Below are 12,136 nucleotides of genomic sequence, written 5' to 3' on the forward strand. Positions count from 1 at the left end.
CGGTCTTTTAGGTCGTGTAGCGCCTTGTGACTATTGTGTACACATGTATTTTGTTTCTTGTCTGACTAATATCTTGTAATCTTTTGGCAGCCATCATGTCCAACACCGATTCACGCCGCCTTCTCTCGAGCAGTCAGAGGCGCCATGCGAAGAAGACGCACCCCGACTGGACCCCTCCTTCGGGAAGCACTGAGTTCGGGTCTGTCGAGCCGGTCCTACCCTCTCCTCCGCCCGAGGTTCCGATTCCCCCTCCTGAGGGATCTAGTGGGATCAACCCTGGGGGTGACGAGCTCCCTCAGCCGGGGGAGGCGCCCTACAACCCCCTTCAACCCCATCCTTACCCCCGGTTCCCAGTGGGAAACTGGGAAGGGGTAAATGATTATCTGGTAGCTCGTCGGAGGAGTCGGAAGGCAATCACTAATGACGAGATCACCTAGTGGGGAAACATGGAGCCCGATGACCTCTGCGTTCGCCTCTGCTCATTGCATGGTGGTAAGTGACCTTTTTCCCTTTTTCTCTCTTGTTTTGCCCTTTTTCGCTGTCTTCTGATCTTCTTTTTCGTCGATAGGTAAATTCCGCCATCCATGCCATGGCTCTCCAAACGTGCATCCATCGCGTCGACGCCCTCGACTAACGGGCTGCCAACCAGAAGCTCCAGGGCGAGCTCCATCACACCCGCAAGTGGAGCGAGTCTCAGGAGCTGCTCGTCCACGACCAGGAGGCTCAAATTGCCCGGCTTGCTGAAGAGAGCGCACGTTATAGGGAGGAATCGTTGAGGATGGCGGCGGAGAAGGAGCTCCTCAGGCAGCAGGTGCGGGAATTGGAGTCCACTCTTCTGAATTGGACTCGAAACTTTGATCAGATGGTGGAGGCGAGCGAGAGAGAGCGGTCTGGGATTTTAAAGACTCCCAGGAATTTCAGGACCTCCAGGCGGAGTATGGTTCGGGTTTGTACCGCTCAGGGTTTAAGCTCTGCCGGTGGCTGGTTCGGAAGAAGTTCTCCGGGCTCAACCTTGACGGCATTACTATGAAAGATCTGTCTCTTGAGACAGCGGACCAAGCGGATGAAGAGGAGCCTGACTCTCCAGAGGATGAGGAGGCGGATCCTTGAGGCAGCGTTTCTCTGGGCTTCTGGTGGCTTCCGGGTGCCGTAAACCCGATCTTTCACAAGTTTTCGGTCGGGCGGTTGTGCCCTGTGATAATCAAACCTTTCCCGAGCTGTTTAGCTCGGTTATTGCACTTGTTATTTTTCTTCTCCTTTTTCTTTTTTTTTTTTTTTGACAATGAAAGTTTTTTTCTTTTGAGTATGATGAACTCCTTTATTTTTGCTAAAGCGATCTCATCATTTGAGCTATTAAAGCTACATGCCCGGAGTAGGACCTCTTCGGTAGTCGTTATCCTGATTTGTCCTTTAACGTTTAAGGCCTCTATGGCATACCGCGAAGTGATTACTATGTATGCTCGAACTATGCATTGGTTGGTTATTCCTCAGTTCAACCAACGTAATGAGGCGAGCTATGCTTCGTAGGGTTTAAACCCGAGGTGCTTACGCCTTTGATATTTCATACCTTGCCTTCGCCACCGAAGTGGCTAGGTCTTTCTTCTCGCCGAGGTCTTTGTTAGCTTGGTGTTTTGGCCCTTGGGCTGAAGGAGTGGCTCGTGGCCCACTCTCGGAGTCTGCCCACGCCATAGAGGCGACTGGGTCTTGTTGTGCCGAGGTCATGTTAGCTCGGTATTCTGGCCCTTAGGCTTTGGGAGTGGCTCGTGGCCTACTCGATTCTTTCAGATAATATTGCCTTAGGTTGACAATATTCCATGCTCGAGGTACTTGTTTTCCTTCAAGGGTCTCGAGTTCGTATGTTCCCTTCCTCGAGCACTCGTTTCACTCGGTAAGGACCTTCCCAGTTGGAGCCGAGCTTGCCAGCGCCGGGCTCAGGCACCATAACTTTACGAAGGGCCAGGTCGCCAACGCGGAGGCTTCGCTTCTTGACCCTGGCGTTATAACCGAGCTACTCTCTGCTGGTAGGCTGCGGCCCTAATGTACGCGAGGTCCCTTACTTCGTCGAGTAGATCGAGGTTGGTGCGTAGCTCATCTTCGTTTGTTTGATCACTGTACGTTTCTAAGCACAACGTAGGTACTTCGATCTCTGCGGGGATCACTGCTTCGGTGCCGTAGGTGAGATTGAAGGGTGTTTCTCTCATAGCGGTCTTCTCTGTGGTCTGGTATGCCCATAGAATACTGGGTAGTTCATCTGCCCACAATCCTTTAGCTCGGTCCAACCGTGCCTTTAATCTGCGGAGGATGGCTCTGTTCGTTACTTCTGCCTGACCGTTTGCCTGAGGGTGTGCGACTGAAGTAAAGTTTTGTCAAGATTCCCATGTCTTGGCACCAGTCTTGGAATTTGATGTCTTCGAACTGTTTGCCGTTGTCGGAAATCAATACCCGAGGTAATCCAAAGCGGCATACGATGTTTTTCCAAAAGAAGTTTTGGACATTTCGGGCTGTTATCATTACGAGGGGTTCAACTTCTACCCACTTGGTAAAATAGTCCACTGCTACCACTAAGAACTTCCTTCCACCCGTTGCTGGCGGGAATGGCCCGAGTAGATCGATGCCCCACTGTGCATAGGGCCACGGACTGGTGAGATACTTGAGGTCGACAGCGGGTTGGTGGTGAACGTTGGCATGTCTCTGGCATTTGTCACATTTTCTAACGAGTTCAATGGCATCTGCCTTCATTGTTAGCCAACAATAAACTTGTCGAAGCACTTTCTGGGCAAGGGCTCTGCCCCCCATGTGCCCGCCGCACAACCCGTCATGAGTATCGCGGAGTACGAGTTTGGCTTCGGTAGGCCGCAAGCAACGCAGATAGGGGAGCGTGTAGGATCTCCTGTATAGCCGCTCGTCTATCATGACGTATTTGGCTGCCTGGCGCTGCACCCTTCTGGCTGCATTGCGATCTGCAGGGAGGGTCCCGTGTAGCAAGAAGCTCGCGAGCGGGTCAATCCAGCTTGGCTCTGCTTGAACGACGAGAGCGACCTCCTCTGCCCCTCTGAGAATGCTAGGCCAAGACAGGTCCTCTATGTATACGGTTCTCATGGTGATGTCGCTAGTGCTGGCTAACTTGGACAGGGCGTCGGCCTCAGTGTTCTCCGACCTAGGGATCTGTCTGATTAAGTGTGACTGGAAGTCGAGCAGGGCCTCTCTAACCTTGGTCGAGTAGGCAATCACTGTTGGCTTGCGAGCTTCATACTCGCCGGTGACCTGGTTAACCACGAGCTGGGAGTCGCTGTAGATAACAATGTGCTTTGCTTCTACTTCTCTGGCTATGGCTAGTCCAACTATCAACGCTTCGTACTCTGCTTCATTGTTATACACCGCGAACTCGAAGCGTAGCGCGTATTCCAGTTTTGTACCGCTTGGGCCGTGCAGAACTATTCCGGCACCGCTGCCCTGTTGGTTTGAGGAGCCATCTACGTGAAGGATCCAGGGCTCCTCATCCCAGCTCGCGGTTGGCCGAGCTGGGAGAGATGCCACATTGGCTGCTACCTCACGGGGTTCAGACTCGACTGACCTGGGAGCGTCGGTCTCACCCGAGCTGGGAGCCTTGTGCTCAACCGGCCTGGGGACTTCGGAGCTGAATGTGCCTTCGGCTATAAAATTTGCTAAGGCTTGGGCCTTAATGGCAGTTCGCGGCTTGTACTGGAGGTCGTACTCGCTGAGCTCAACGGCCCACTTCATCAACCAACCGGAGACCTCGGGCTTAAGCAATACTTGCCTCAGAGGTTTGTCGGTGAGAACGATAACAATATGAGCTTGGAAGTACGGGCAGAGCTTCTGAGTTGCGATTATCAATGCGTATGCTAGCTTTTCCATCTCCGGGTATCTCGTTTCTGCTCCCTGCAATACTTTACTAGTATAATAGATGGGTTGTTGGACCCGATCTACTTCCTTTATTAGTACCGAATTGACCACTTCGTCGCTCGTCGAGAGGTACAGTTCTAAAACATCGCCCTCCTCGGGCCGGGTTAAGGTTGACACACTAGCGAGGTATTTCTTGAGCTTGTCAAACGCGAGCTGAGAGTCTTGGGTCCACTCGAACCCTTTGTTCTTGATTGCCTTGAAAAACGGCAGACAGCGGTCTGCCGATTTAGACATGAAGCGTCTTAGGGCGGCTATGCGGCCATTCAACCTCTGAACTTCCTTCAGCTTCCGGGGTGGTCTCATATCTAAAATGGCCTTAACTTTATCCGAGTTGGCCTCGATGCCGCGCCGGTTAATGATGTATCCTTGGAACTTGCCCGAGGTCACACCAAACACACACTTGTTTGGGTTTAGTCTCATATTAAACTTACGCAAAATTTCAAAGACAGAATGCAAATCTTGTATTAATTCATATGAGAATTGAGTTTTGACGACCATGTCGTCTACATAGCATTCTACTTTTCTGCTGATCAACAATGCAAACAACTTATTTACAAGCCTTTGAAAGGTTGCCCCTGCGTTTTTCAACCCGAAGGGCATAACCTTGTAACAATATAGGCCGAATTCCGTGATGAAGGCAGTCTTTTCTTCGTCCGCCGGGTCCATCTTGATCTGGTTATAGCCCGAATAGGTGTCCAAGAAACTTAGCAACTCGTGCCCTGAGGTTGCGTCCACGAATCAGTCAATTCTGGGGAGCGGGAAGCGGTCTTTTGGGCAAGCCCGGTTCAAGTCGGTGTAGTCGATGCACATGCGCCACTTGCCGTTGGCCTTCTTTACCAGGACAGGGTTGGCTACCCAACTCGAGTAGTGGACTTCTCTTATGAAGTCGGCTGCGAGGAGCTTTTCGACCTCCTCGTCGACCGCTTTCCACCGCTCCGGGGCTAGGTTGCGTTTCTTCTGTCTAATGGGCCTAACTACAGGATCAGTGTTCAGCTTCTGTCTATACCGGGCATCTCTGCCGCGGACCATGCAAAAATGTCTAAATTTTGAAGTAAAAAGCTTACCAATTCAGATCGTAGGGGCTCCTGGATGGAAGCGCCGATCTGAAGCGTCCGAGCTGGGTCTGCCGCTGAGGTAGGGACTGTGACAGTTTCTTCTGTGGGCGCGGTTCGTTCTTCACCTTGCTCCGTAGGTCGCTCCAGTTCGAGGTCGTCGGCTACCTTGGTCTTTCCCTTCAGGGCGGCGACATAGCACTTGCGGGACTCGAGCTGGTCGCCTCGCGCTACCCCCATACCGAAATCTGTAGGGAACTTCATAGCCAGATGGTAGGTGGAGACCACCGCCCGCAGGACATGGGTTATCGGCTGACCTATTATGGCATTGTAGGGGGAGGGGGTCGCGACCACCAGGAAGTCGTGTTTGAACCTGACCACACAAGGCCATGTGCCGACTTCAACAGGTACTGTTACTTTCCCAAGGGGCCGGACTTCTCCGCTGAAGCCCACCAAAGGAGTGTCTGTAGGTTTCAGGTTGCCTCGTTACAACTGAAGCTGGTCAAACGCAGCTTTGAAGAGGATGTCGGCCGAGCTGCCTGAGTCGACGAGTACGCGCCTGACCTCGAAGTCATTGATTCTTAGCTTTATCACGAGCGCGTCGTCGTGGGGGTAGTGGAATCCTCGCGCATCATCTTCTGTGAAGAAAATTGGCTCTTCTGTTCTCGGCCGCTTTGGGGGGTTCTGCTCCTCCCGGGTGGCCTCACGAACCGACGTCCGAGCTGCCACTGAAGTGCAACCCGCAACGATCGAACGCCCCACTATCATGTGGATGGTTCCCCGAACTGGCCTTTCCTCCGGAGGCTGCCTTTGCGGTTGTTCGGCCGGCCTACTGCTGGACTCGGGAGCGTCCTTACCGCGCTCCTCTTGCCGACCTGTTTTATTACTAGTAATTATTATTTTGTACAAAGTTTCTCAAATATCCGCGACGGATGAGCTTCTCTATCTCGTCTCGGAGGTTTTTACAACTCTCGGTACTGTGACGGTGATCTTTGTTTAAACTGCAATACAGGTTCTTATTTCTTTCATTGGGATTCCCCCTCAGACGGGGTGGCCACTTCACTTACGGGGCGTCCTTGATCGCCATCAGGATCTCGGCCCGCTTCGCGTTCAGTGGGGTGTAATCAGCTCGGTCTGGTGCAGGAGCTCGGAACAATTGACCCGGCTTCGCCCCCCGAACTGTTTCCTTTTTTCTTCGGGTGTCCCCTTGACTGGATGGCTCTCCTTCTCTCTTTCTTTTTTCGGGTGCGCCCTCGCCCTTCTGGTTGATCTCCTCTTCGGTGGCTATGAACTTATCCGCAAGCTTTAGAAACTCGGTTATGGTCGCGGGTTGGTTGACGACCATGTGCCACTTGAACTCTTTGCGCGTCACGCCCTTCTTGGCTGCTGCAAGGCGCACGGCGGGGTCCAGGCGTGGTATCTGCATACAAGCGTCGTTGTACCGCTTGATATAGCTCCAGATGGACTCTCCCTCTCTTTGTGGTATGTTGAAGATGCTTTCTTCAGTTCGCGGGCACCGTTTGCTAGTGACAAAGTGGGACGTGAAGGCTTGTGCGAACTGCGTCCAACTTCTTATCGACTCGGGTGCCAAGTTCCGGTACCACGTGCGGGCTGCTCCCCTGAAATTAGTGGAGAAGGCCACGCACATGCACGACTCACTGGCTCGCGCCAGGTGCATCTGTGACTGAAAGGCATCTACATGATCATTCGGGTCGAACGACTTGTCATACTTGTCAAGAGGGGGGAGTTTGAAATCCTTGGGCATCGGGACTGCCAGGAGTTCGGAAGACAGGGGGGACGGAACCGAGAGGAGGGAGTAGCCCGGTCTACTGGTGATGGCTATGGACAGAGGGGTCCTGTTTGGAGTCCGTTGCCAGGATCTCGATCCAGTTTTCGAGGATCGGGGTTCCAAACTTCGACTGTCGAGGTGACGTAGACCTGCCGAGCCGGGGCCCTCCCGACCTGTCCACCCGCGACGAGATCGGAGGAGCCGGTCTCTCCCGTCTGCAGTGGGGGGAGGTCTGGTCTTTTGGGAGATTTTGGGGGGCCTCTCCTCGGCCGGAGTGCTCGCTCTGGCGGCGAGATTTGTCTTGCTGCGAGGCTGGGCGCTGAGGCGGGGGCTGAGGCTGCTGAAGCTGAGGTTGGGGCAGCTGGGGGAACTGCTGCTGATACTGATACTGGGAGACCTGGTGTAGTACATGCTGTTGATAAAGCTGAAGTTGTTGAAACTGTTGCATTTGAGCCTACATGGCCCTCATGCACTGCATTAGGTCCTCCAGCTGGTTCGGGCTAGCCGCTGGGCACGACCGAAGGTTCGGTGAACGTCGTTCCGACTGTAGCAGGGAGTGGGGCGATGACAGGTGCCATTGTGAGAGGCACGTTCAAGCTGGGGATTCCGTCCGCTGAGAGGGGGACGGTGAACTGTCCGATACAGACAGTGGGAAGTTGGGGTTGTTCCCTGGAGTTATCCATTTCCGTGCTTCGTTCGATGTTGCTAGAGGAAGCCATGAGCGTTGGATTGTTTCGAGGAAGAAGAAAGAACTGACATAGTTTAGAGAGAAAGGTCTTTTGAAGCGTTTCCCACAGACGGCGCCAAATGATGCGGCACGATCCGGACACTCTTAGCCTTCGTTCTTCCTTTGCTTCCTGTGCACAATACTAACTTAAGCATCGGAGTATTCCCACCGGGTAAACTCCCTGGGAATCCTTCCTTTCATCTTCTCAGGTGCCGTCCGTTGCCAACAAGGAGCCAGTCAGCAGCCAGCTAGGAGTGCCTGGATCGTGCCGCATCAATTCCCTTCCTCTTTTTCTCTTCTTGTTGTCTCCTTTTGTTTCTTCTTCTTTTAATCTGATTTCTTATTTCTTTTGGGACTGTTTTTCTTTTATTTAATTCTATAGAAGTCTTCACATTCAAGGTTTAAAATGTTGGTGTTGGTGAAAATATCAATCTTCCAAATATAGGTAACATGTCAGAAATGTTAGAAATATTGTGAAATTTGTAGACATGCTGGAAACATTACGAAATAGGCAAAAATCTAGAATGTTATTTTATGTAATGATAGAAGATGCATAGGTAGACTTTTAAATTATTATCTTGTTTTAAATGATCAAAATTACATGATAGAGTGAGTTCAGGAATAATTCAAACTCATAGAAATTGCAAATGATTCTAATAGATCAACCAAGTAATCTATAATACAATAAAGCTAAGATTTAACTTCATGTTTCAAAAGATTTTTGAGCTGAAAAAAAGTAGTAATCATGTTCATTAAGTTGGCAGACACACTGTTACTCCACTTTATCTAAAATATTCTCATCTACTTATGTCATAATACTATCTCTTGTACTCCACGTAGCACTGGTAGCTTTCATTGGGGAATTTGTCGATTCCAGTAATATTTCATGTTGGTACCCATGGTAATGGAAATATGTTTTGGGAATATTAGGAAAATTATGGGCATTTTAAACAATGTTCACAATTTGTTACCGACCCAGAATGTAGACTGTATATTTCCTCCCTGCAGCCTGTGTTTTTCACAGCATAAAACACTGATAGCTACAAATTTGCAGGTTCTTGTTGACAGGCTTTGTCCTAAGCAAATGGAGAATGACATTGAAGTACGGGGACCTCCAGTGGCAAAGGCATTTGATCATCAGGGAAATCCTACTAAGGTGTTTTCTGTTTTCTGGTCTCACTGTTGGAGTTCTTTCTTGGAAATGTTCTTATTTAATAAGATGAAAGTCCTTGAAATATTGTCAGGGGTTGGAATGTAGAATAAATAAGATGGCATCTCATAAATAGTTAAACCTGAAGCTTGTTATGTTTGTGCACTATTATATCTGTTTCAATTTTTATTATTTTTATTTTTCTCATGTTATGTTCCTTGTAGATTTTACTGTGGCTATGGTCTTTTATTCTTATTACCCAATGTTGGTCCCAGCTATTTGTGGTCTTGGGAGGTAAGGGCTGGAAACAGTGGTCCCTTTTTTTGAAGATAAATAAAGAAAGTAATTTTGTTTCTAAAGGAAAAACAATACGTCATAACTAGGTGACAAGATGCCACCCCCACCAGATTACAGTAATGTAAGACCACAAAAAATCAAAAAACAACATTTCAGTATCAAAACAGATATTAGCATTCCTTTTAGGAATTCAGAGAAGTCCAAAAATCAGCTCCAAAGTCTTTTTTCTGCAGTCCTTGAAACTCTGGAAGCAAAAGCACCCAACCAATAACTGTCGAACTAATAACAACTACCATCTCTTCCAAACTTTTCTTTTTCTCCTCGAAGATCCTTCTATTTCTTTCCTTCCATATTTCCGAGCAAACAGCAAAGGGAATACATGTCCAATGGATCTTAATTTTAACTCCACCTTGGATTCTTGGCCAACAACTAAAAATTTCAGCCGGATCTGCCAGAGTTCCTATCCACCTTGAATTACTTGAAGAAATTGGACCAAACTGGATATGAAAAGCTGCACTGAAGCAAAATGTGAGACACATCTTCCTCACCAGCACAACACAGAACACATCCATTTGAAAACTGCAGACCTCTGAGTTTTAGGTTACCCTGGGTTAGAATGCAACCTTTCACAATCAACCAAGCAAATTGATCTCCAAGGCCTGACGTTTTGCCAACAACTCCAAGCACTCCACCTCCCAATCAAACAGTTGTCTCCTGAGATTTGGCCTCCAGACCACAGCACCATTTACTACTTCATACCAATCTGAAATTGGCACTCCTTTCTTACTCAGATTATATAACTTTGGGCATAAGTCAGAAAATTTCCCCACCCTCAACTAGTCATCTTCCCAAAACCTTATACTTGATCCACTTCCCACTTCCCACTTCCCATGTATAAAAAGGGATCATCAAAGAGTTAAAAACTCATGATACCTTTCTATACACTAACTCCATACAAGTGTCTCACCTCCTTTGAATCCCACCCAAAGTTCATCACCCCATACTTACAAGCCACCACTCTTCTCCAAAGGGCCTCCCTTTCTCTTTCAAACCTCTAAACCCACTTCCCCAATAAAGCTTTGTTGAAGATTCCAACCCTTTTCACTCCTAAACCCCCACCTTTTTTGGATCTGCAGACAAACTCCCACTTAACCAAGTGTAACCTCTTTCTCTCAACCCTATCATTCCACAGAAATTCTCTCTCTAACCTTTCAATCTCTTCCACCACAGCAGCTGGAGCTTTAAGTAAAGATAATTAGAAAACCGGCAGATTTGAGAGAATACTTTTTATCAATGTTAATTTCCAAGGATAGAAATTTCCCCTTCCACCCTGCCAGCCTTTGGTCAATTCTGTCCAAAACAGGTAGCCATGTAGAAACAGTGGTCTCTTAGCTAAAAGATTGCCTACTTAGCTTGTAAAGAGATACTTGATGATGTCCTTTTTGTGCTACTCTCATGTTTTTTATTTTCCATTTTCCTTTTTCCCTTAAGGAAATAGCTGATACATATTTTGATCGCTTAAAGAACACCTTACATGTTTGTGCCTACTGTGTCACTAGAAAAAGATTTTCCGTGATATCAATTTATACTCTTTGAGACATGATATTAATTAGCTTCTGTTGCTATGTTTGTTATTTGTTGTCAGGCTGCTGAGGGTTTTGCCCGTAAATATGGTGCTTCTTTGGATTCTTTGTTTAGAAAGGCAGATGGTAAGTTAGCATATTTACATATTCAATGTGCTTGTAGAAAGTTCTTTTTGTTTGCCATTAGGTGTGCTTATTAGAAGGAAAATGGAATTTAGATGGAAAGACTGATGATATGTTGTTTGAAATGGCAATCTGCATAAAGAAAGTAACTAAGGATGTCCTTGAAGAATCTAAAGGGAAAATGAAAAGTGTTAAAAGAAACTTGGTGGTGGAATGAAGTTGTTCAAAATATAATCAGATTAAAAATGCAAAGAAATTGGGATATTATAAAAGTATAATAAAGGAAGTTAAAAAGAATGCTGGTTGAGTTAAATTTTGGACATATGATGAGATTTATTATAAACTAGGCACTAAAGAGGGAGAAAATGGGATTTATAAACTAGAAAAAGTGGGAGAAAATGAAATTTTGTTATTGATAACAAAAGCGGGAGAAAATAGAGGCCAAGATTTAAAGCACGTTATGTGCATAAAAGAGGAAAATTTATGAGTTTTGGTATATGAGAAAATCAATCAAAGATTGACAAACTATTTTGAAAATTTGTTAGATGAACAATATGTTAAGGATTCTAATGGAGGAGAGATTTGTAATACTAATAGTGCTAAAAATTGTTAGACAGTTTTGTATGCCCTTAGCTTCAATCAGAATGATGTGCTTTATGAGTTTATTGTAAATGAATAAAGATACATATTTGATTCATGTTCCCTTGGTATGTTTCTGTGTAATACCCTTAAACTAGACACTTAATGAGACTCGTGTTAGTTTAGAATGTTCACAGCCAGTGGGTCGGTCTGGGGAGACCTATCCTGACAAGGCTGACACTGTAGTGCCACCAAGTAGGTTGGGGTGGCCTTTCTCAGCTGCCAGGGTGAGACCCTAGGCACATACAGTGTAGGATTAATTGAATATTTGAACTGGACCAGATTTCCAGTATTGCCCTGGACCTTGGAGATTGATGGGCAAAACTGGAAAGTTACACCCGACCCCTAGACTCGATTATGATACTACACTAGGTGTCGGATTGGGCTATCTTTGATGTACCAATCAGTGAGATCCTTAGCGGGGGTCAAAACCTGGGTATGTTGGGATAGTCCGAGAATTCATCTGAGTGGGTGATCATAGTGATAGGGTCAGCCCCTTTGTCGGACAAAGGTAATGATCGGGGATGCACTCTCACTGATGGAAACCAAGACTGCCGGCAGCCGATTTCAACCGTTGAGTTGCAAAATATATTTTATATAAGATATAAAAGTATATATATGGTTTTTAAAATGTTTGCAAGAAGGTTTTAATTCCCGGGATCCATATAAGTGGAGAGTGCAACACTGTTCCTTGCAGCCGAGGGAGAGGTCCTCTCTTGTCGGGCAGTGTATGATCATTATGAGCTGAGAGGTTAAGTGTAAGACCATTGAGGATAACACCTGATGGGCTAATCTTGCATCTGCCCACAGTCCCTGGGTGTTACAAGGTGGCTTGGCCCAGAGACCACTTAG

General features: G+C 47.4%; 1 protein-coding gene across 1 annotated transcript in view; it reads left to right on the forward strand.

The window, feature by feature from the left end:
• The window catches only part of EDD1 (glycine-tRNA ligase), a 169,039-nt gene that overhangs the window by 59,054 nt on the left and 97,849 nt on the right, over nucleotides 1–12,136 (forward strand). The window contains exons 15-16 of the mRNA XM_088895870.1: nucleotides 8,547–8,648; nucleotides 10,585–10,648. Of these exons, the coding sequence (XP_088751996.1) occupies nucleotides 8,547–8,648; nucleotides 10,585–10,648 (166 nt within the window). The remainder of the gene's footprint in view (nucleotides 1–8,546; nucleotides 8,649–10,584; nucleotides 10,649–12,136) is intronic.

Source organism: Nelumbo nucifera, chromosome 1 (assembly GCF_055504915.1).
Source record: "Nelumbo nucifera cultivar China Antique chromosome 1, China Antique-T2T, whole genome shotgun sequence".
In the NCBI taxonomy this organism is placed as follows: domain Eukaryota; kingdom Viridiplantae; phylum Streptophyta; class Magnoliopsida; order Proteales; family Nelumbonaceae; genus Nelumbo; species Nelumbo nucifera.